General features: G+C 45.2%; 1 protein-coding gene across 1 annotated transcript in view; it reads right to left on the reverse strand.

Moving 5' to 3' along the window:
* Positions 1–11,599: 11,599 nt before the first annotated feature.
* The window catches only part of USP22 (ubiquitin specific peptidase 22), a 74,670-nt gene continuing 64,073 nt past the window's right edge, over positions 11,600–22,196 (reverse strand). The window contains exons 9-13 of the mRNA XM_064279427.1: positions 19,928–20,054; positions 18,699–18,790; positions 16,576–16,638; positions 15,660–15,809; positions 11,600–14,762 (exon numbers count right to left, since the gene is read on the reverse strand). Coding sequence (XP_064135497.1) covers positions 14,720–14,762; positions 15,660–15,809; positions 16,576–16,638; positions 18,699–18,790; positions 19,928–20,054 — 475 coding nt within the window. The 3' untranslated portion in view covers positions 11,600–14,719. The remainder of the gene's footprint in view (positions 14,763–15,659; positions 15,810–16,575; positions 16,639–18,698; positions 18,791–19,927; positions 20,055–22,196) is intronic.

Here is a 22,196-nt window from a genome sequence, read left to right on the forward strand (position 1 = left end):
ACATATACTTGAGATTCACATAACACACTTTGGAAGGTGTAGACAGGAAGCCTAATGCCCCATCCAATCAATACTCCATCTTTCCACTAGCCACAGGCTATCACGCCCTCCTCAGGGGCACCTCTACCCCATTGTAGTCTCCAGGCAAGTAGGCATCTAGAAAGTATCTGTCCAAGACATGTGTCTGACCCATTATACAGTCAGCCCAACATGGCAAATGGCGGCATTTTGTTTGAATTGTTTTCTCACCACCATGCTTCATGCAAGTAGCTTCCTATCTTATAACACGGTGACACTAAATCCTGTGACTGGGTAGACACTGCAAAGTGACATCACAAGATGTGGAGATATCCATTCTTTGGGTGTCCAGTTTTCAAATTCTGCTTGCTCATCCAAACCTGAGGGGCTCTGTGGGAGGGTAAGGGAAGTTTGGGGTGGTGAGAAAACAGAGTACTGGTGCTGGGTCCCCTACCCCAACTTCACTCAGATAAATTGGCTCTTGTTTAACTTTTTTTTTTTTTAAAAAAGGAAAGGCTTCTGCACTAGAAAGTCTGAAAATAACTTCTCTAAATACTGTCAGTTTTATCCATCTTTTGTTGGTCCTCCTCCAAAATATATTCCAACACTCATCATAGCCTCTTTAGTCTAACCTCCCATCATTTCTCACTCCGATGAAGACAACAGTCTGTTCACTGGCCTCTCTGTTGCCACCGTGTCCCCCTACTCTTGGGGTTGGCAAACTTTTCTGTAAAGGGCCAAATAATAAATATTTTAGGTTCTGTGGGCCATACAGTTTCTGATGTAACTACTCAACAGTTACTCAACTCTATTGTAGTAGAAAAGCAGCCAAATGGGGATGGCTGTGCTCCAATAAAACTTTATTTTGTAAAAAGAGGTGGTGGGCAGATTTGACCTATGAGTCATAGTTTACCAATCCCTATACTACTTCATGGCCAGGCTGGTGTTTTTGTCTTTAAAAAAAAATTGAGTGGTTGCCTAGGGTTAACAACGTACATCTTTAATTAATCACAGTCAACCCTCAAATAATAATATACCCTTCAACAGTATATTTACAACAGTAACTTTTTAACAGTATACTCCCAATTCCTCTGTCCCATTTTTTGTGTTGTCATACATTTTACTTTTATATATTCTATAAACTCACAATACATTGCTACTATTTTTTATTTAGAAAGTTACTATCTTTTAAAGTGATAGAAAAATGTATTTTATATTTACCTTCATTTCCAGAGATCTTCATTTCTTTGTATAAATCCAATCCTCTTATCTGGTATCATATTCCTTCTATCTGAAGAACTTTCTTTAAATTTCTTATAATGTAGGTCTACTAGTAATGGATTCTCTGTTTGGGTTTGTTTTTAAAAGTCTTTCTCTTTCATTTTTGAAAGATATTTTCTTTCTGGGTACAGAATTCTGAGTTCAGTTCTTTCCTTTCAACATTTTAAGGATACCACTCCATTATCTACTGGCTCGCATAGTTTCTCACAAGATATTTGCTGTAATTCCTATCTTTGTTCCTCTGTATTTAATTTACCTTCAAGTTTTCCTCATTATCTTACCTTTTCAGCAGTTTGAGTATGATGTATCTAGGTGTTTTTGTTTGCTTTGCTTCAGTATTTATCCTGCTTTGGTTCTCTGAGTTTCTTGAATCTGTGGCTTGATGTTTTCATTATTTCTTGAAAATTATTAACCACTATCTCTTCTAATATTTCTTCTAACCTCTAGTCCGCTACAGTGTTGGGGTATTTTTCACTCTTTTTTTTTTCTTTTCCTGTTTCAGTTTGAGTTATTTCTATTGGTCATCAAGTTCAGTGCTTTTCTCAGCTGTGTTGCCTCTACAATAAGCCTGTAGAAGGCATTCGTCATCTGTTACTATTTTTTCCCCTAGCATTTCCGTTTGACTCTTCCTTATAGTTTCCATCTCTCTTCTGAAATTTCCCGTTTGTGCATGTGGTTCATCTTTTCCACTAGAGGCTTCAAGATATTAATCATAATTATTTTAAATTTCTTGCCTAATAGCTTCTATATCTTGATCATCTGAGTCTGGTTCTGTTGATTTGTCTCTTGACAGTGGGTTGATTTTACTTGCTCTTTTATACATCTTGTAATTTTTTACTGAATGCCAGACATCGGTAGGACAGCAGAGACTGAGGTAAGAGTTATTTATGCCTGAAAATGGATATGCCTTTTCTTCTCAGCCATTAGTGCACAGGGTTGAGTTGACCTAGTTAGGAGTTGAGCTGGATTTGAGTTTTGTGTTGTTGTTATGTATACTTTCAATGCACTACTGGCTTCAAATTCCCCTAATGTTGCCTTGTTCTTGAGGGGACTGATTTGCCAAAGTGTTTTTCACAATGTTCCTGCTCCATGCTCCTGTTTACACCTTTCCTGTGTGCCTCTAAGAGGTTCCTTCTCCACATTTTCCCCCTCCCCCACATTAGCTGTTACTTAGTGCTTGCTAACCCGGTTTGGAAGGGCAGGGGGTTGTCTGTTGCCCTGTTCCAGTCTCAGTCTTAGGCAGGCCCTATGTTCCTAGGTCTAGGGAAATGAGGCTTTCCCAGTGAGTCCACCCCTCCCCAGGAGGGGGAGCTCAGAACAATTTCCTGCCTTCTGCCTGCAGTAGGAGGTATTTTCCTTTCCACCTTCAGTAGGCCTTTACCTGTATCCTGGGGCCAACAAAATTTGCTGGCCTTTCCTAGCAGCTTAAGGCTTTTTTTCCTTAGGACAAAAGCATCTGGATGGGGTTTTGTGCTATTCCTGAGCAGTGGCCACCTCCTCTTGCAGGCCTACACCACTGATGGAGGCCTTCTCACATCTCTCACCATGTTTGTTTATTTTTTAGTAAGCGTCCATAGCCTTGCTGACACCCTGAATTTAGACATCAGCCTCCAGAACTCTGAGAGAATAGATTTCTGTTGTTGTAAGCCACCCAGTTTCTGCTGATTTCTTACAGCCACCCTAGGACACTCATCACTCCTTCTAAACAGCAGACCCACTGCCCTCACTCTAGCCCCTCGCCTGTTCTATTGAGCACTGATACAGTCTGACACATTTGTGTCCCCACAAGACTTCTCTCTCAGTGAGCGCAGGCTCAGTCTTCCATGCCCCAGGTCTGCAGCGGCATCCCACATGGCAGCCATCATGGTCACTGAAAGAATGCCAGTCAGACGGGGTGTTCTTACCCCTCTTCTAGCTTTAAAATCCTACAAAAATGCAACGTATGTACATTTCCTCTTCCTCTCCTGTCCCTGACATTTTAATCCACTCAAAGCTTACTGGCATCACCTTTGGAGGGTGGAGCTGAGAGAAAATAAAACCTTAGAATCATCATGTGATCATCATGCCCGGCCAGCCCCAAGAAACCCTGCCTGCAAGTGCAGAACCTTGCCAGTGCCCTGCCCTGTCACTGCTGAGTGAGGCCCCCAGCCCCAAGTTGGGATCAGGGGTCTCCTGGAGCTGTAATGCATCTGGACTTGTGTTCACACATATTCTGCAGAGAGCAATATCTCATACTGACATGAACTCCCACAATCGATAAAGTGGGCAAGACTGCAGGCAGACATATTTCTTTCCGTGGAAAGGGAAGATAGTCCCCTTCCTGGACAGGGTCCTCTGTGCAGAGAGCTAGGCTGAGAGAGTCACTGAGAGGGGACAGGGTCCGGCCCCAGGAACTGTCCAGGTTGGCACTTCAGGTGTGCTCTGATTTAAATCAGACCCCGGGGTCTGCACTGGGGTGGGGCTGTGCCACACTGAGTTGAGGGTCTTAAAATCCCAGGAGCCCACAGGGTGTGACTTCAGAGTGGACACTGACCCCTAGGACTGAGCCTTACTTAATTCCCCCCACTGTAGGGGTGCTGCTTGTAGAGGGCTCACAACTGAGGTCTTTGCTAGGACCTCTTCTATGTCAGAGCAGCCTCACCCAAGGTCACACCCCCTCATCAAGATCATGGCCTCACCCAAGGTCACACCCTTCCCAGGATGACCTGTCCAGGGATGGAGCTCCGTGGGAGTTGAAAGTCTTGGTCCCTTTGCTCCAACTCGGAATATCTCTGTGGGGCCGCCTCAGTGTCAAGAGTTCCCACAGGGTCAGCAAGGCCTTTTGTCACGGCTACATCACCTCCCCACCTCTCCCTCTGCTTGGCCTTGCTACCCTCACAAGTACTGACTGTGAGCACTCCCCCAAACCCTTATGCATGCTAACCCATGTCACCAGGTCTTCTTTTCAAGGAAACAGCCAGTCACATTCAATCAGATACTCAAGTTCCAGATGCCAATACTTTGGCGCTGAGCTGAACAGTGGCTTGGACAGATTTTCCACCCACCCACCCCATTTCTAGATCACTTCCTTGGGAGAAAACTCTTCTTTAGAATGTTTACAGAGGTTATCTACTTTAACTCCTGTCCACTGGTTCTCCTTCTCAGAGCCACATAGAACCGAGATTTATCCTTCCTCCATGTGCTGACCCCTAACTGTATGAAGATTTGACAGTTCTTCAAGTAAACAGCTCCAGTTCCTCCATCACTCCTGGTGTGGCCACCTCACCAGCTACTCTTAACATCACCAATGCCCATGGGGGTCTTTCATCTCTGCTCTCCTGTGCTCCAGCCACATTGGTCTTTCAGCAGTCACAGGGCCCCTGCTGTCCTGGGGCACTTGTCTGTGTTGTTCCCTCTTAGTGCCCCCAACCACCACCACCACCCCCAACTGTTCAATGCCACTTCCTCAGCAGGCCTTTGAGACCCAGCTTGTGAAAACCGTGAAACCAGATTGCCAGTGTTACAGACCACCCCACCCCCTCATCTACATTTCTCACAGATGGTGATAAAACTAGATCATCTTAATGTCCCTGGCCCTTTTTGGTTATGGAGGCCATACCCAAGCAGAATAATCATTTATTCAATAAGTATTTATTGTGGGTAGGCACTAAGTGTTGTGAATATAAAAAAAGACTAGGTTTGGCCGGCTCCATATTTTTAGACACTATTAATGCATCCCAAGGTAACAGCTTTCTTAACAACCAGTGTCATTTTTGCTTACATATGTCCCTCAGTGTCACCTGGAGGTGTTCCTCCCTGCCACCCTTTATCCAGGGCATCTGATTGGTAGAGCCTCCACAGCCTAACCAGTGCCAGTTTTCTGGGCAGAGAAAGGGAAAGCCTAGGGAAACACTGTTGGCCTGCAGGTTAATTTGATAATTAACCTACACTTAATTTGATAAACTTAAGAATAATAGTTCCCAGGGTGGTGCCAACTGTTCAGGACTCAACTACCAGATGAAAGATTGGCAGTTGGGACCCACCCAGAAATGCCTCAGAAGACAAGCCCGGTGATCCTATCTACTTCCAAAAGGTCGCAGCCTTGAAAGCCTTATGGAACAGTCCTACTCTGCACATATGTGCTCATCATGCTTAGGCCTTGACTCAAAGGCAACTAACAACATATTTTACATACAATGAAGTACACTGGTTTTAGACTTTGAGTTTTAACATATCAGTGTGATCCACACCCCAATTAGGATACAGAACACTCCTATCACCCCCAAGAGTTCTCTCTTGTTCTTTCCCAGTGATACTCACCCAAACTAACTGGTTTTATTCCTAACACCATGGATTAGTTCTGTTTTACCTTGAACTTTATGTAAATGGACAATGCCATGTGTACTCTTATGTCTAGCTTTTTTCATTCAATATGTTTCAGAGGTTTATCCATTTGTTTCACATATCAGCAGTTCGTGTGTTTTTACTGTTTTGTAGTGAAAACCCTACGGGGCAGTTCTACTCGGCAACACATGGGGTTGCCATGAGTTGGAGCTGACTTGATGGCAACTGGTTTTAAGTGTTCCATTACACAGATATACCACAATTCTCTTATCCATTCTCCTGTTGATAAGACTCTGGGTTACATCTGGTTTGTATGAACATTCTTAAATGGGTCTTTTTGGAGACATGTCTTCATATCTAGGAGTAGCAGCCAGAAGCCTGATGTAATGCCAGCAGAGTCATGACCTCATTTCATTTTCCAAACTTAGTCAACTCACAGACCCAGAGCCCCTTCCAGGTCCAATTAAGGACCAATCACGACTGCTACAAGTACAGACCAGATATCTTCCCCTGAGACCTGTGGCCATTTACAAGAGTGGCTGTGCCCTAGGAAACAGGAAAATGCCCAGGCCTTTAGAGCATGAAGAGACTCTGACTGATGCAACTCCTTGGGACCCACCAATCAAAGAGGGGCTGTGGCAGTCAGGTCATTACTGGAGTCTTAAGCTCAAGTCCAACTCACACCAGGCCCAGTTGGTCCACAGGTCCACCCTGCAGTTATTTCCCCAGTTCCTGCATGTGACACAGGATCCCCACATTAACTCTTTGGTCAACTGCATGATGGCTATTATGGTAGAAAGAACTGTATAGAAGCCTCTGGAATTTTATCTTCCTACCAAAATTGTAGATCATAAGCAATATCGTATTCCTCGGGGATTTCGGACATCAATGCTCCTATTGCAGACTTGACAGGAGCAGCAGTGATAATATCTGTCACTTCCCCTTTTAACTCACTTGTTTGGCTTGTACAGAAGTCAACAGATCTTAGAGAATGACTACTGATGACTGTAGACTTAACTAGGTGACGACTCAAATTGCAGCTGCTGTCAATGATTAGAGTATCTTTACTGGATCAAACCAACATTGCCCGGGACACTAAGTATGCACCTACTCAACTGGCTAATGCCTTTTTTCCCATACCAATTTGTGTTGCTGTTAGCTGCCCTCAAATCAGCCCCAAACTCACGGCAACCCCATGCACAATAAAACAAAACACTACCCGGTTCTGTGCCATCCCCACTATCAGTTGCAGATTGGACTGTTGTAATTCACAGTTTCCACTGGCTGATTTTCGGAAGTAGATCACCAGGCCTTTCTTCCTAGTCCATCTTAAGTCTAGAAGTTCTGCTGAAACCTGTTCAGGATCATAGCAACATGCAAGCCTTCACTGACGGATGGTGGCTGCGCATGAAGTGCACTGGCCGGGAACCAAACCCACATGGAAGGGGAGAATTCTACCACTGAGCCACAATGCCTCATGCCAATTTGTAAACACCACCAAATGTAGCTTGCTATCATCTGACAGGGCCAACAGGATACCTATGTGGTAGAGCATCAGAGCTGCGTCCATTCTCCTGCTCTCTGCTGTAGAGTCTACAGATATATTGGCCATCTTGACAACCCATTAACATCACTCTGGTCACTCCATTGGTGACGTTTTGTGGACTGGATCTGATAAGCAGGAAGTAGCAAATATAGATGCTTTAAAAAGACATAACTAGAGGTTGAGCAATGAACCCCCTAAAATTCAGGGATTCCCAACTTAGTGAATTCTGCAGGATCAGATGTCTGGAGCATGTCAAGATAGCCCCTCCAATGGGAATGACAAGCTGCTGTGCCTTGTAAAAATGGTAGATCAACGAAAATTGTTTGGCAGGCCTTTTCAGATTTTGGAGACAAGATAACCACATTTTAGTTCTTTCGACCCATCTGGAGGCACCATATGGTGGCCCGTGTGAAGTGGAACCAGGCTGTCTGCCACACATGCTGCTCCACTACTTGAATCTTATGATCCAGAAGATCCAATGGGACTTGAAATGTCCATGGCAAATGAGGCTGCTTTGTGGAGGCTCTCACAAGGACCAACAGAAGAGTCACGGTGCAGACCTCCAGCATTTGGAAGCAAATCTGAGCCATGTCTTCTTCTGCAGATATTCCCTTTTTGAGAATCAGCTTCTCTTTGCTACTAGGACTCAGGAAAGACTCCACGCGTAATCATTCCACGGTAAAATGGGCATTGTCTGACCCACCTCACCGTAAGGTTGGGCGTGTGTGCAGCAGCCATCTATCATGGAGTGGAAACGGTAGGTGAGACTAACCATGGGCAGGAGTTAAGAGTTGCATCAACACAAGGTCAGATTTACTTCAACACCAACAACTGCTGCATTGCTGCCTCTCTTGAGCTAGGCCCACGGCCTCCTCCTGTTCCTTATGACCATATGACTGAGGAAGAAAAACCCAAATCCACCTCACAGATGTGTCTCCATGATATGCTGAAACCACGTGAAAAGTGGAGTTGCAACTCTTGGCCTGTGCAGTGATGAGACTGGAGGGCAGTAAAGATAAACCTCCTGGTGAGTGGATCTTCAAACTATAGTATGTCTGATTACCTATCTTGTCTAGAATGTGATATGGCCCAAAGTATTGATCCACACTGATTCACAGGGAGTTGCTAACAGCTTGGCTGGGTGGTCAAAAACTTGGAAAAAACCAAAACCTGCTGCCATCGATTCTGAGTTACAGCAATCCTACAGGACAGAGTAGAACTGTCCCATAAGGTTCCTGTTATGGGTTGAATTGTGTTCCCCAAAATGTGTCAACTTTGCTATGATTCCCAGTATTGTGTGACTGTCCACCATTTTGTCATCTGATCTGATTTTCCTATTATGTTGTAAGTCCTACCTCTATGATGTTAATGACGCAGGCTTAGAGGCAGTTATGTTAATGAGGCAGAACTCAAAAAGATTAGGTTGTTTATTGAGTCAATCTTTTTTGAGATATAAGAGAATCAAGAAGAAGACAGGGGACCTCATACCACCAAGAAAGCAGTAAAAGCAGAGCATGTCCTTTAGACCTGGGGTCCCTGCACTGAGAAGTTCCTAGGCCAGAGTAAAACTGATGACAAGGGCCTTATTCAAGAGCCGACAGAGACAGAACACCTTCCCCTGGAGCTGACGCCCTATACCTAGCCTACTGGACTGTGAGAAAATAAACGTTTGTTTGTTGAAGTCAGCCGCTGTGATATTTCTGTTATAGCAGCACTAGACAACCAAGACAGTTTCCAAGGAGCAGCTGGTGGATTCGAACTGCCAACCTTTTGGTTAGCAGCCTGAGCTCTTAACCGCTGCTCCACCAGGGCCCCCCAAATTTGGAAGGAGTATGGTTAAAAAGCAGGTGATGTCTGGGGGAAGGGGGATGAACCCTCAAAGGGTGAGACTGGTAAAAGGTCCAGTGCAAGCCCACCAGAGCCCCCCCAGAGAAGGCTCAACAGCCAGGTGGACACCATGGGCTGCCTTGTGGACATTGTCTTATCCAGGCTTCAGGCTTTCTCAAAAGACCCTGGGCAAAGCAGCTGCTGTGAGAGGGAGAGCCTGGGATGTGCTCCACATCGTTAGCCTGCCCTTACCAAGGCTAACAATGCCACTGGTGCCTAATTTGCCAGCAGCAGAGACACACTGATCCCTGATGTGGCATCACCTCCAAGGCAGATGGCCAGCTACGAGGGCGCGACACAGGGCCTCTCACAGAGTGGTAAATTCATCTCCACTGGAGTAAACCCACACTCAGGGAGAGGATTTGCCTGCCCCGCCACCCACCATCCCGCATTCCACAAGCACTGCCTCCATCAGGAACCTCAGTTCACAGCACAGGGCATGCAACAACAGGCTCCCGTTCATGAAATTAACTCTTTGTACTACATACCTGTAAAATGGTGGGAGTAATAGTAGTATCAGAACCTAACTTCAGCGGGGATGACGACCAGGATCAACCCAAAGCTGATTCCTATGAGGTGGAGCTCAGACATACCTTCACCCTCCAACCCTTTTACCAATTCTCACGCCAGCCGTCCCTCCCGTGGCACTCTCTACTTGTCTTCTGGGTTCGATAATCCGTTGAAATGGCCACAAAGAACTCAAACCATCCTTACAGTTAAGTGGTTTATTAAGGAACAGCGTTCAACTCGAGATCAGGAAGAACAGGCTACAAATCAGCATGAGGATCATGAAGCATGTAGGCAAAGCCCCTTCTCTTCAGTACAGACAGCTCTCTCAGCTCCTCTTGACTGTACAGGACTCCTCTTGGCCCCGAAGACAGATTTCTCTTGGCCTTGCCATCTGTCACCAACAACTCTGCCACAGGGCCCCTTCCAGGCCTGTTGCTGTCTTCAGTGTTACAGCTCTTTTAGGAGGTTCCTTTCCTCTTTTCTTCCTTTTGCTTCCTCCTGCTTTTGTCTTTCTCTGAAAACCTCTATGGAATTTACTGCTTTATATCTACAAACTCATCATCAATTTCAAGGCACAGCCCCTCTCAGTGGGGAACACAAACTGACCAATATCCTCTTGGTAGCCACAGGTACTTCATTTGCATAGTAGCACAGACACTTCATTTGCATAGTCTATTTACCAATCCCTGCAAAGTGCATACCAATCACAGGGCAGACTGCAGCCCTGAGCTATGTTAAAAGTATCAAACTACAACTTGTTTACAGCTTACCCAGGAAATGCCAATCCACCTGGACAAAAGTAACAAACCCTTTGGTGTAGAAAACTAGGGCAAAGGTAACTCTTCAGGGTTTAGCAGGAAAATCGCTCAAACTGGTTTTTCAAAGATTCAAGGCAAAATTTTGGCCACATAAAGGAACTCATGTCACTACAATACCCTATCACCCAGAGGCAGCTGGGCTAACTGAAAGGTGACAGCTTCCTGAAGAGATGGACAAGATGGCTGTTATGCTTCTAACTAGAGATTATTATTATGCGGTGCCGACTCCCCCCAGGACCAGACACATGGTCTCAGAATCAAGGGTAGAAATGCAATTGGCTCGTTTATTATATGCAACAACCCACTCATAATTTTATTTCTCTCCTGGCAAATCTGAACTTTACTTCTTTATAGATTTCAGTCTTTAGTGGAGGAAGTGTCCCCCAAGGGACATATGGTTCCACCTAACTTGAAAATGCAGGCCATCTGACCATTTTGGACTCCTCATGCACTGAACCAACAGGCAAAAAAGAAACTGTCACCCTGACCCTGATTACCTAGGGGAACCTGGGGTACTGCCATGCAACGTGGGCAGGGAGGCCTGCCTGGAACCCTGGGGATCTTCAGAGGGTCTCTTTGTACTTCCATGGAAAAGTAGCCAAGAAACTTGTGCCAAGATTAATGGAAACTGCAGTTTCCAAATGCTGGGGCGTGGGGTGAGCACTCAGACTCTTCAAGAATGAAGGCTGGGCAGAAGGGGACAGGAGCTGGTTGAATGGATGTGGGAAATCCAGGGTGGAAAGGATGAGTGTGCTGTCACATTACAGGGAGAACAACTAGGGTCAAGTAACAACATGTGTACAAGCTTTTGTATGAGAAACTGACATGAACTGTAAACTTTCACTTAAAGCTCAAAAAAAACCCTGAGGCTGGGTCACTTCCCTTGGTAAAGGACCCTGACCTTGCCAGGTGTGAGGGCTCCAGCCGTCTCTGCATGCCGGGTATGAGGACCCTGGCTGCCCCTGCACCCCAGGTGTGGGGACCCCAGCCATCGCTGCATGCCAGGTATGAAGATACTGGCTGTCTGCATCCTGGGCATGCTACCCTCCTGCCTCAGAAGGAGGGAAAGAGGGTCAGAGACAATGACTACATGTGGATCACAGACGCTGAGGGCCTGAGGATGCGCAGTTGGCCCTCACTTTGAGACAGTGTCCTGCCTCTGGTCTCCACCCCCTCCCCCTAGTTGTCGAGTTAGCTAGAGGAAAACGGCCAGGTCTCAGGACAAAATGCAGCTTTATTATGACACAGGAAACACTACAGCCACTGCAGGAGAAGTGGGAGAGTCACACAGCTCCTCAGAGACAGGTGAGAGCAGGTGTAAACATCTCGGTAATAAAATATCCAACCACAGCACAATCATTGAAATTTCTCTTACAATTTTTGTTTTCAGAATTATAGTAAACAGTCACTTGAGTTGTCCGCAGAACAGCAGTTTTATACAAAGGAAGCATATGACCGTGGCAGCACTCGGGTGTATGCACTGCAGGGAAAGGGAGTCTGGGACAGTGCTAGCGCCTGACAGGAGAAAGGAGACCCAGCCCAGCTCCAGGGGCAGCCATCCACTTAATCCTTGAGTTGCCCAACTCTATGTCCCTTGGTGCCCCTTAGGCCAGCAAATCAACCATGCTCAAAACATTCCCTTAGGAAATCTGACAGGAGACCCAGCACGGGGCTATGGAACGCTGCCCTGATGGCCAACTAACACCCCCTTAGGACATTTTTGAGGGGACCCAGCAACAGGTTGCAGAACACTGTGCTGACGGTGGCAGCTTGGAGGTACATGCTGCTTCAGTACACCAGCAGGATGGGGAGAGCACACGACGAGGTCCTTAATAATGAGACACACTTTGTGACCATGTAAACACTATGCAGGGTGGTTACCAGGGAACAGGAAAACAGCCTCCTGAACTTGGCTAGGGCTGTAAGAGAAGAAATCCCCAAACTCATCTGTTTCTGAAAAGGCAAATCCAAGACGGAGCGTCAAACAGAGGCATGCACGCAGACAATGTAGGCAGAGGCGTGGCCAAGCAAGCCTGGAGCCTGTGCCCCTCTGTGGAGACAGGCTCCACCTGAGCCAAGTTTGGCTGAGAGCAAATAAGGGGATGCAAACAGTGGAAAATAAGTCCAGGGACAACCAATGAAGCTCCCTCGGTCCTTGGTGGACATGAGGGATAATGGGAATGGGGTTGGGGAGGCCAACGAAGAGGGGAGATGGAGACAAATGTTGGGGCCAGGGGCTGGCCACCACAGCTCAGAGCCATCACAGCAAGTGGACAGGAGCCATCTAACCACAGGCAGCCTGCAGAACTGCCCATGACAAGCACATGTGCTGTGTCATATGCTCCACTCAGGACAGCCCAGTAATGCAAGCAAGGTGGCAGACGACATGGCCCAGCATCCTGTAGGCCAACTTACATGAATCCTCCCCTTTCCGTTAGATGTGTTCCCTAAACAAGGCAGAGAATAATTTAGATAACTGTTTTAAAGTCTACCAGTCAGGATTTTCCACATGATGATTCTGCAGCAAACAACACTTGCTGTATGATTGTAGCATTTTTTTACCTGGAGCAGCTGCTACTCAGCTCCTACTGTTACCGCCCACCTTCTGAAACTAGCTGGGTCAGGGCTGGCCAACCAAAGCCCAGGGCCAAATATGGTTGCTGCCTGTTTTTGCAGGGTATGTGAGCTGAGAATAGCTTCATATTTTAAAATAATTTCTTAAAAATCAAAGTAAAATCTTATGACACATGAAAGTTTTGTGAAATCCAAATTTCAGTACCCATAAATATAAATTTCACTGGCACACAGCTACGCCCACTAATCTCTGTACTGCCTGTGGCTGCTTTTGGGACAAAGCCCTCTGGCCCTCAAAGCCTAAAGCATTTACTCAGGCTCTTTACAGAAAAAGTTTACTGACTACAGAAATGGCTTACTCTAATTCTTCTCTAGACTAAAGAATGGACAGGTCCGAAACAGGCACCTGGAGAGATAGTTATACCACAAACCAGGCGAAAGCAAACTTCCCTCCCCCATGCCCCTAGGTTGTAAACGAAAAAATGTCTCCGAAACAGAAATCTATGCTTGGGCTTAAATAGACACGTGCAAGATATCTTACAAGCAACAAACTAATACTCTACTTCCTCAATTCGTTCTCCTTAACAGCTCACTTCACGAGTCATTTCCACTACAGTCAGAACGACACAACATGGAAAGCAGGCCGAAGAACAGTCTGATGCAGTCTCCACACGAAGTCACGCTAGTTCAAATCCAACACACGAGCTACCGTGCAGGGGGTGAGGGTGGGGGTTTGAAGATGCGCAGGGAACCAGCAGGACACCACAGAAAATGCTCCACCGTATAAGGGGTCCTGTACTAACTAGCAGCTCACTAGCTTTTTCTCCCCCATGCCCCCCACCAGCGGTGGCACACATGTCCCAGGCGGGCAGTGGGGAGTGGAAGGAATCAACAAAATAGCAACAGTGAAGAAGCAGGGGTCACTCTCTAGAATTAAGGGGAAAAAATCTAGATTTCAGTAGAAACTCGGTAATTCGTTCACTTCACTACTACAACATTTATGAAATTCACCGTTAAAAAGGAAGAGGGGATAAGAAAATGCCTATTTCTAGAAAACCGAGAAAGAGTATCTGGGCTGATGCTTCGACATGCAGCTTGATGCTAAGTTTTCTGCAGAACAGACATGCTTGGAATCCCGAGTTCGCATCCTCAGTTCCACAGCCCTGTGGGTTGTTCTCTGCATCTGCTGAAAACACGCAGCGAAGAATCTCGAAATCTCAGGCTATATGTATCTAACGCTAAAACTCACAGAAAGAAAGGTATGTGCAAGTCCTCTGTCCTTGCATAATATCCTGTCTCCTCTACCTGACGGCTTTAATGTACCTATAAAAACTGTTCAATGGGCCTCTGGAAGCTTTTTTCATTGTTATCCACTGGTCAGTTAAAATCAAAGCACAGGCAGGAGATGCTCTGTGCTGATGAGGGCACCCCCCCCCGCCACTTACCCCTACATTTTTTTGAGGAGCAGAGGACACGACTAGTGACAGGTCCGCTCTGCTCCTTCCCCACCCAAGAACACACCCCACATTTAATTTTCTCCTTTGTGGAGTTCCCGGAGCTCGCCCCCAACTGCAGAGCTGGTCCGTGTGCAAACCACCTGAGTCCTGGACACCCTGCTCCCTGTCCTTTGGCCCAGGCCAGGGAGCCCAACCAGGGTGGTGGCTCCTGAGTGGGTGGTGGTGTCTCCACGTTGGAAGGGCAGGGGGTTGCAGTGTGAGGCTCGTCAACTCATTCCCTTCATTCTGACCAGCTGCTGCTAAGACTATTCGTATTCCAAGAACTGCTTGTGATAGAACAGCAAGTATCTGAGGAGGCAGAGGAGAGAAAGCATGCTTACACTCTGATTCACGAGAAGTTAAAACAAAAACCGCCCTCCTTAAATGAGGAGGCTTGTGCGACATCCTCTGCAGGTGTCTGCAGGATAAAGTTTCACAGCTGGATAGCTTCTTAGTCCCGAAGTTGGGAAGATTCCTTACCTTGACAAGTGGTACCACCCCCTCTCCCATGCCCACATCACTCGGGGCCCACCCTCTCCCTCATTCATTAGGAAGCCATCAAATCTCGCTCATCTGCAATACCTCTGGGCTCTGCTCCTCTCCCTGTGACTGCCACTGCCTTCGTTTAGGGCCTGTTTGTGCTGGGACGAAGGCACTTCTAGGCTTCAGGCCTGCCTTTAAGCACAGATCCAACTATGTCATACTACTTAAGATCTCTCAACAGCTTCCCCACAGCTCAAAATATAAAGTTGGGACTCCCCAGGTCATTACAGTAGCTGGTTTGCTTCTCACACTGCAGGCTGGGAGTCCCGGTGAGCCTTGGACTATGAACGCAGTGAAAGCAGAAGGTGACTTACACAAGGGGCTTTCCCTGGGCTCCTGGTTGGGGGGGGCGGCGTTTTCTTGTGTTAGGAAGGAATGGGACAGGAAGGACTGCTAGAGAACCAGTGTGCTCAGTTCATGCTTGTGGTTAAAACAAATGGCTGCCCCAACACGCTCGGTGTGAGCAAGAGAACCAGTCTGTAGGGTGACTGCAGTCAGCTATGGTCTCTCCTGTCCAAAGATGGCTCAAGCTGGCATCCCACAGAGCACGTGAAGGTGAACACGCCTGAACAGTACTAAAGACAGGGCCCACTTGGGGTGTGGACACCCCCCCGGGAAGTGGCTAGCTGTGCCACCTCCCTCCTGGGGGGCCTGGGGACATACCCCTCGCTGTCCAGCACGTCCTTGATGCTGGCCTTGGTAATGATGGCATCGTCACACTTGAACCACTGGTCCTTGTGCTGCCTGATGAAGCTGGTGTAGTGGCCACTCTCCAAGGTCCCCTGATGGTTAACAACTGCGAACAAGGAGTACCTGGGTGGGGAGGAAGCGGGTGGAGGAGCAACAGAACAATTTTACCATCAGAAACCATATCACATTTTAAGCAGTTAGAAGCCTACGTCTGAGTGAAAAGCTTTTGCATTAAGGGATGCTCTACTGACCCCAGATATTTAGCACCAAGAACTGAAGTGGCTGTGCAGGGGGATACAGGGGGAGGAGAGGCTGGCTTGCCTTGCTGAGCTCTGGCCCAGGCTCCACCGTGTCCACGTGGAGCCAGGACTCCACTGGCTGCCTTCACAGAACCATCAGTGTGCGGACATTGTAACTGTTCTTTCTTTTTAACGAGATTAAGATTCCTTCTTTCTCTCTTCCACACCAGTGATAGAAAGGACAGGAGAAGAAATCAACTTCACCACAGGAAAGAAAGAAAACTTTGTTCTGATACCAGTGAGAGGCACAAGGCTAGAGTCTGGATGCAGGGTTCTTCACTCTAGGACTGTAACTACCAGGACAAAAGCCTTCTTACCCACAAGGACCAAGAAAGCTGGATCAGGGGGCATTTATCAGACAGACACAGGTATGGAAAGACCTTTCCTAACAGAGGGATTATTTTCAACACAGGTCAATGAGTGGCAAGGCAGTAAGTCGGCCAGTGGCCAAAAAAAGCCAAGAGCTCTAAGACAAGAACAGTTGTCTGCTCATGAAGATGGGCTGGCCCTTCCTGTAAGGCAGACAGACACCCCTCCTTCCCTGCTCACAGATGGAGACGCCCAGGACAAAACACCACAATGGCCCTTACTTGTTGTCATTGTTCAGACTATCCGTCGGCTGCTGGTACTGCCCATTCATCCTGCTCTCTTTGCTGTGACAAATAACACCAAAACTCAGTGTCACTAGAATGACCAGTCAAAGAGAAGCATAACAACATTGACGCTCACTGAGAGTCTATGTCAGGCACTGTACTAGGTACGTCACATAGGATTTCCAATTCTTCCAACTACTGCCCCTTTAAGGAAGTAATTACCCCACTGGAGGGGAGGACACTGAGGCTCAGAATGGCTGCTTCAGCTGCTGGAGGGCACACACACCTGCTGCCTCGGAGCTGGGTCACCCCAGACTGACCAGACCCCACTTCCTGGACGACCACCTCGAGAGAAAGCCCTGGCCCGTCATCACTCATGGAGGCTTCTAAACAGGCTTTGTGATAGGATTAGATCTGGACACACAGGTGGCATGAATACTCTTCCTCACAAACTTAAAGGTTAATTTTAAAAAGTATAAATTAAACCTGTTCAACAATTTAGATACTTCCTTAAAAGAACCAAAATTGCTGCTTATTTATTTTACCACCGTCATGTAGTTTTGTTGTTAGCTGTTGAGTTGATTCTAACTCTTGGTGACCTCATGTGTGCAGAGTAGAACTGCTCCATAGGGTTTTTAAGCCTGTGACCTTTCAGAAGCAGATCACCAGGCCTGTCTTCTGAGGCGCCTCTGGGTGGGTGTGAACTGCCAACCTTTTGGTTACTAGTCCAGTGCTTCACCATTTGCGCCACTCAAAGACTGGTGCCACCATACCTCTTTTTAAAATGGTGGGGTGGAGGCAATGCTGGAAATGTGAAGTTCCAAGCTTTATTTAATGTATATATCCCCTGCTACTATGAGTTGACACCTTGTATCTGCCAGGTTGCTGTACTGTGGTGACCTGTGTGTTGCTGTGATGCTGGAAACTATGCCACCTTTATTTCAGATACAAGCAGGATCACCCCGGCGGAGAGGTTTCAGCAGAGCTCCCAGACTAAGAAAGACTAGGAAGAAAGGCCCATCGATCTACTTCCAAAAATTTGCCAGTGAAAACCCTATGGATTGCAACAGATTATTGTCTGATACAGTGCTGGGAAATGAGCCTCTGGGATTGGAAGACACCACACAATGGTTGTGACAAAGGCCTCGAGCATACCAACGATTGTAAAGATGGCTCAGGACCAGGCAACGTTTCATTCTGTCATATGTGGGGTTGCTATGAGTCAGTGCCAACTTGATGGCAACTATTATCCTGTGCTGAAAATATTAAGATCTTTGATACCTTGATATCAGCAATTATTATTGCCTTCTTGGGTGAGAGATATCATGGTTAAGTCGACCAATTTTCCCAGGCACATTTCCATGTCACAGAGATACAGAGGTAATTCTGATGGTCTTGTCACTTTTGACCCAGATGGCCCCTCTACAGGGACAGGACCACCATGAGAAAGGAGACACAAATTGCCACAACTAATAACGAGGCAACTTGCTTTAGATGGTGCCATGGATTTTCTGGAGGGTACATTTCAAGCGGTCTGTGATGTATGATTTGAAAACAAGAAAAATGGAATTCACAACCACAAAATCAACTATGCTAAATCCGTATCTCAAAACCTGTTCCGTCAGCTAAAAAGCGCCTTTTAGCTGTGACTCTACCTATGCTGACTTTCCAAGTGTGAAAGATGATAAAGGGTTGCTAGAAAAAACTGAAGCAGAAATATACCCATTATACCCGAGGAAAGAGAATTCATTAAACTAAAATGTATCCTGGGTTAAAACAGTTGTCACTGAGTCAATTCTAACTCATGGTGACCGTGTGTGTGTCAGAGTAGAAATGTGCTCTCAGAGTTCTCAATGGCTGATTTTTTGGAAGCAGATCACCATGCCTTTCTTCCAAGGCACCTCTGTATGGACTTGAACTGCCAACGTTTCAGTTAGCAGCCGAGCACATTAACCCGCCCGGGGACTCCTACATGGGCTCAGGCCAGGGTGACCGGGTTTGTTAAGTGAAGGTTGACATTAACTCCTCCAACTGCTTCATTGTGGAACCCTGTGCTGTGTTACTGACATACCAAGAGGACGCCTCCTTGACCACAGGACACAGAACAAACCCTTCCATACCTTGAGGCCATGAAGGGAGTCATGTCCAGCTCCAAGGGGAAGGACACATATGTGGTAATCTTCCGTCTCAGCTTGGCAGAGTGTTCAAACCGCTACAGAAGTGAAGCAGATGGGAGCAGAGAAGGGAGAGGAAGAAGGACCAAGTGTCAGCCTTAAGGGTTCCACCAATGGTTTTTCTCTGAGTCCTCCTGAAGATGAGCTTTTTATCTTTTTTTAAATTGCTTTTTGGCTGTATCTGGAGCTTACAGATTCCATAACAGAATATTATTCCTTATCAATCTAACTTAGGAAGTTTGAGTCAAATCTTGAAATTATGGGATTGATCACAGTGATAAACTAATACAGACACAAAAAGAAATCTAACAACCAACCATGAAAGTGCCAGGTGGTAGGAAAGAAAACAAGCATATTGCTTCTTTCACCAAACAAAAGGCATTAATTTGACTAGATCGCAGTCACCAAATCCAGTCAGTGAGCTATGAATAGTTTTTATATTTTTAAAGGATTGTAAAATAAAACAAAAATATCTTAACAAAGGACTTATGTGGCCCACACAGCCTAAAATATTTACTATCTGGCCCTTTACAGAAAAAATTTGCCAACCCCTCCACTAGATCATAATACAAAGGATTTGGGTTTTTTTTGTTTGTTTTTAAGTGAAAGAAAATCTGAAAACTTGGGGGGAGGGTGGAATAATTTGCACAGGGGAGTAATAACAAAAAACCTTTTTTTTGGCACAGGAAGTTTTACAGGACAGGTAACCTACTGGGCAAGAAAAATGGTATATATGGGATATAAACCCAAACCAAACCCATTGCTGTTGAGTCAATTCTGACTCATAGTGATCCTCTAGGACAGAGTAGAACTGCCCCATAGGGTTTCCAAGGAGCTCGCCTGGTGGATTCGAACTGCCGATCTTTTGATTAGCAGCCATAATATTTAACCATTGTGCCACCAAGGCTCCATGTGATATATATCCATACAAAAACAGTGGTGTAACTCACATGCTATTTTCATTCTGAGTAAATTATTCTTTGTTTACCACAATAAACTTCTTTCAGCAGCAGAGGAAGGTTAAGTCCAATTTACTACCCCCAATCTCTTTAGCATTCCTCACTAACCAGGTGCAGTTATAAAACACACTCAGTACGCCCAACCAATAGGCTATATATGTTGTATGGGGATAAACATCGAGTCTGCCACTCAGGTTGGTTTTCTGGAAAACTTACTTTAAGATGAAAACAGGCAACAATGGGCAATTTCTTCATGGTGAGCTGCTTAGTGGATTCCTGGTAGCTATGGCAACCACTACACTTGATTTTGGCACTGCTTCCTAAGTGCTCTGGTCTGGTAAATCTGTAAGGCATTTAAAAATATATTTTTAGCCAATTCACCAGTCACTGGGTACAAAATCGACACACAAAAATCAGTTCTGTTTCTCTACATGAGCAATGAACAATCTGAAAAGGAAATTAAGAACATTCCATTTACAATAGCATCTGAAAGTATGAAATTCTGAAAGAAATTTAACCAGAGAGGTGAAAGACATGTACACTGAAAAATAATAACATACTGCTGAAATTAAAGATCTAATCTAAATAAATGGGAAGACATCCTGTGTTCACGGGTTGGAAGACTTAATATTGTTAAGATGTCAATTCTAGCCAAAGTCATGTATAGATTGAATACAATTCCTATCAAAATTCCAACAGTCTTTTTGGAAGAAATGGAAAAATCAGTCCTCAAATTCATATGGAATGGCTAGGGCCCTGAATGGCCAAAACAACCCTGAAAAAGAACAAAGTAGAAGGACCCCTACTGATTTCAAAATGTACTATAAAGTAATCAAAATACTGTAGCACTTGTGTAAGGACAGATATATAGACCAATGGAATATCATCTATGGTCAACTGATTTTCAACAAGGATGCCAGGATAGTTCAAAGCGGAAAGAATAAATGGTGCTTGGACAACTGGGTCTCAACATAAAAACAATGAAGCTGGATCCATACCTCATACCACATACAAAAATTAACTCAAAAAGGGATCAATGACCTAAATATAAGAACAAAAACTATAAAACTCTTAGAAAAAGACAAAAGAAGTAAAGCTTTAAGATGTAGTTTCTGACAGTGGATTCTTTGGTATGACACCAAAAGCACGAGCTACAGAAGAAAACAGATAAACTGATTCCATCAAAAATAAAAACTATTGTGCACCAAAGAACTTTGTTAAGAAAGGGAAGAGACAATTTATAGAAAACGGGCAAAGGACTTTAAGAATAGACATTTCTCCAAAAAAGATAAACAAATGGCCAACAAGCACATGAAAAGATGCTCAACATTATTAGCTATTAGGGAAATGCAAATCAAAACCACCCTAAGATACCACATCATACCCAACAGATGGCTATGGCTATTATCAGAAAAATAGAAAATAAGAAGTGTTGGCAAGGATGTGGAAAATTGGGACTCTCATCTACTGCTGGTAGGAATGCAAAATGGTGCAGCTGCTGCGAAAAAGTCTGGCAATTCCTCAGAAAGTTACATAGAATTAATATACGTCCCACAATTCTGCTCCTGAGTATATATCCAAAAACTTGAAAACAAGAATTCAGATACCGATAACACCAGTGTTCACTCCAGCACTACTTACCATAGCCAAAAGGTGGAAACAACACAAGTGTCCATCAACAGACGAATGGATAAACAAAACATGGTATACGTCCATACAAAACCTGTGACCAGTGAAGAGATTCTGACTCATGGTGACCCCATGTATCAGAATCGAACTGGGCGGTTGTGATCTTTCAGAGACAGATTACCAGGCCTTTCTTTCCAGGTGCCTCTGGGTGGATTAGAACCACCAGCCTTTCAGGTTAGTAGCCAAGCACTTAACCTTTTGTGCCACCCAGGGACTCCTTATATACATACAATGGAATGTTATTCCATCATCAAAAGAAATAAAGCTCTGACACATGCTACATGGATGATTCTTGAAAATATGATTATGCCAAGTGGTGAAGTAAGTGAGATACAAAAGGACAAATACTATATGATCCCACTCATGAAATATCAACAACAGGTAAATGCAGAGGCCAAAGTTTATCAGCGGTTACCAGGGGCTGGGGGAAGAAGCGGCAGGTGGCTATTACTTAAAGGGCAATGAGTGTCTGTTTGGGGTGATGAAAAACTTTTGGAAATGGATAGTGGTGATGGTTGCACAACATGATGAACTATAATTAATGTTACTGAACTGCATACTTAAAAAATGGTTAAAATTGCCGCCTTTTGTTTTATATATATAACCACAATTTTATGTATCTTTTATATATCTATTCCTAGATACAGATATACATAGATGTAAATACACCTTTTTAAGAAAAAAAAGATGCAGGAGGTAAGAGAGAAAAAGAATTATTTTCCTGGTTTCAACAGGGTTAGCTTCCCTACTAAAACCAAATATATGTAATTAAGGATGCTTATAATTTCATGATGAA

Source organism: Loxodonta africana, chromosome 2, assembly GCF_030014295.1.
Source record: "Loxodonta africana isolate mLoxAfr1 chromosome 2, mLoxAfr1.hap2, whole genome shotgun sequence".
Classification (NCBI taxonomy): Eukaryota; Metazoa; Chordata; class Mammalia; order Proboscidea; family Elephantidae; genus Loxodonta; species Loxodonta africana.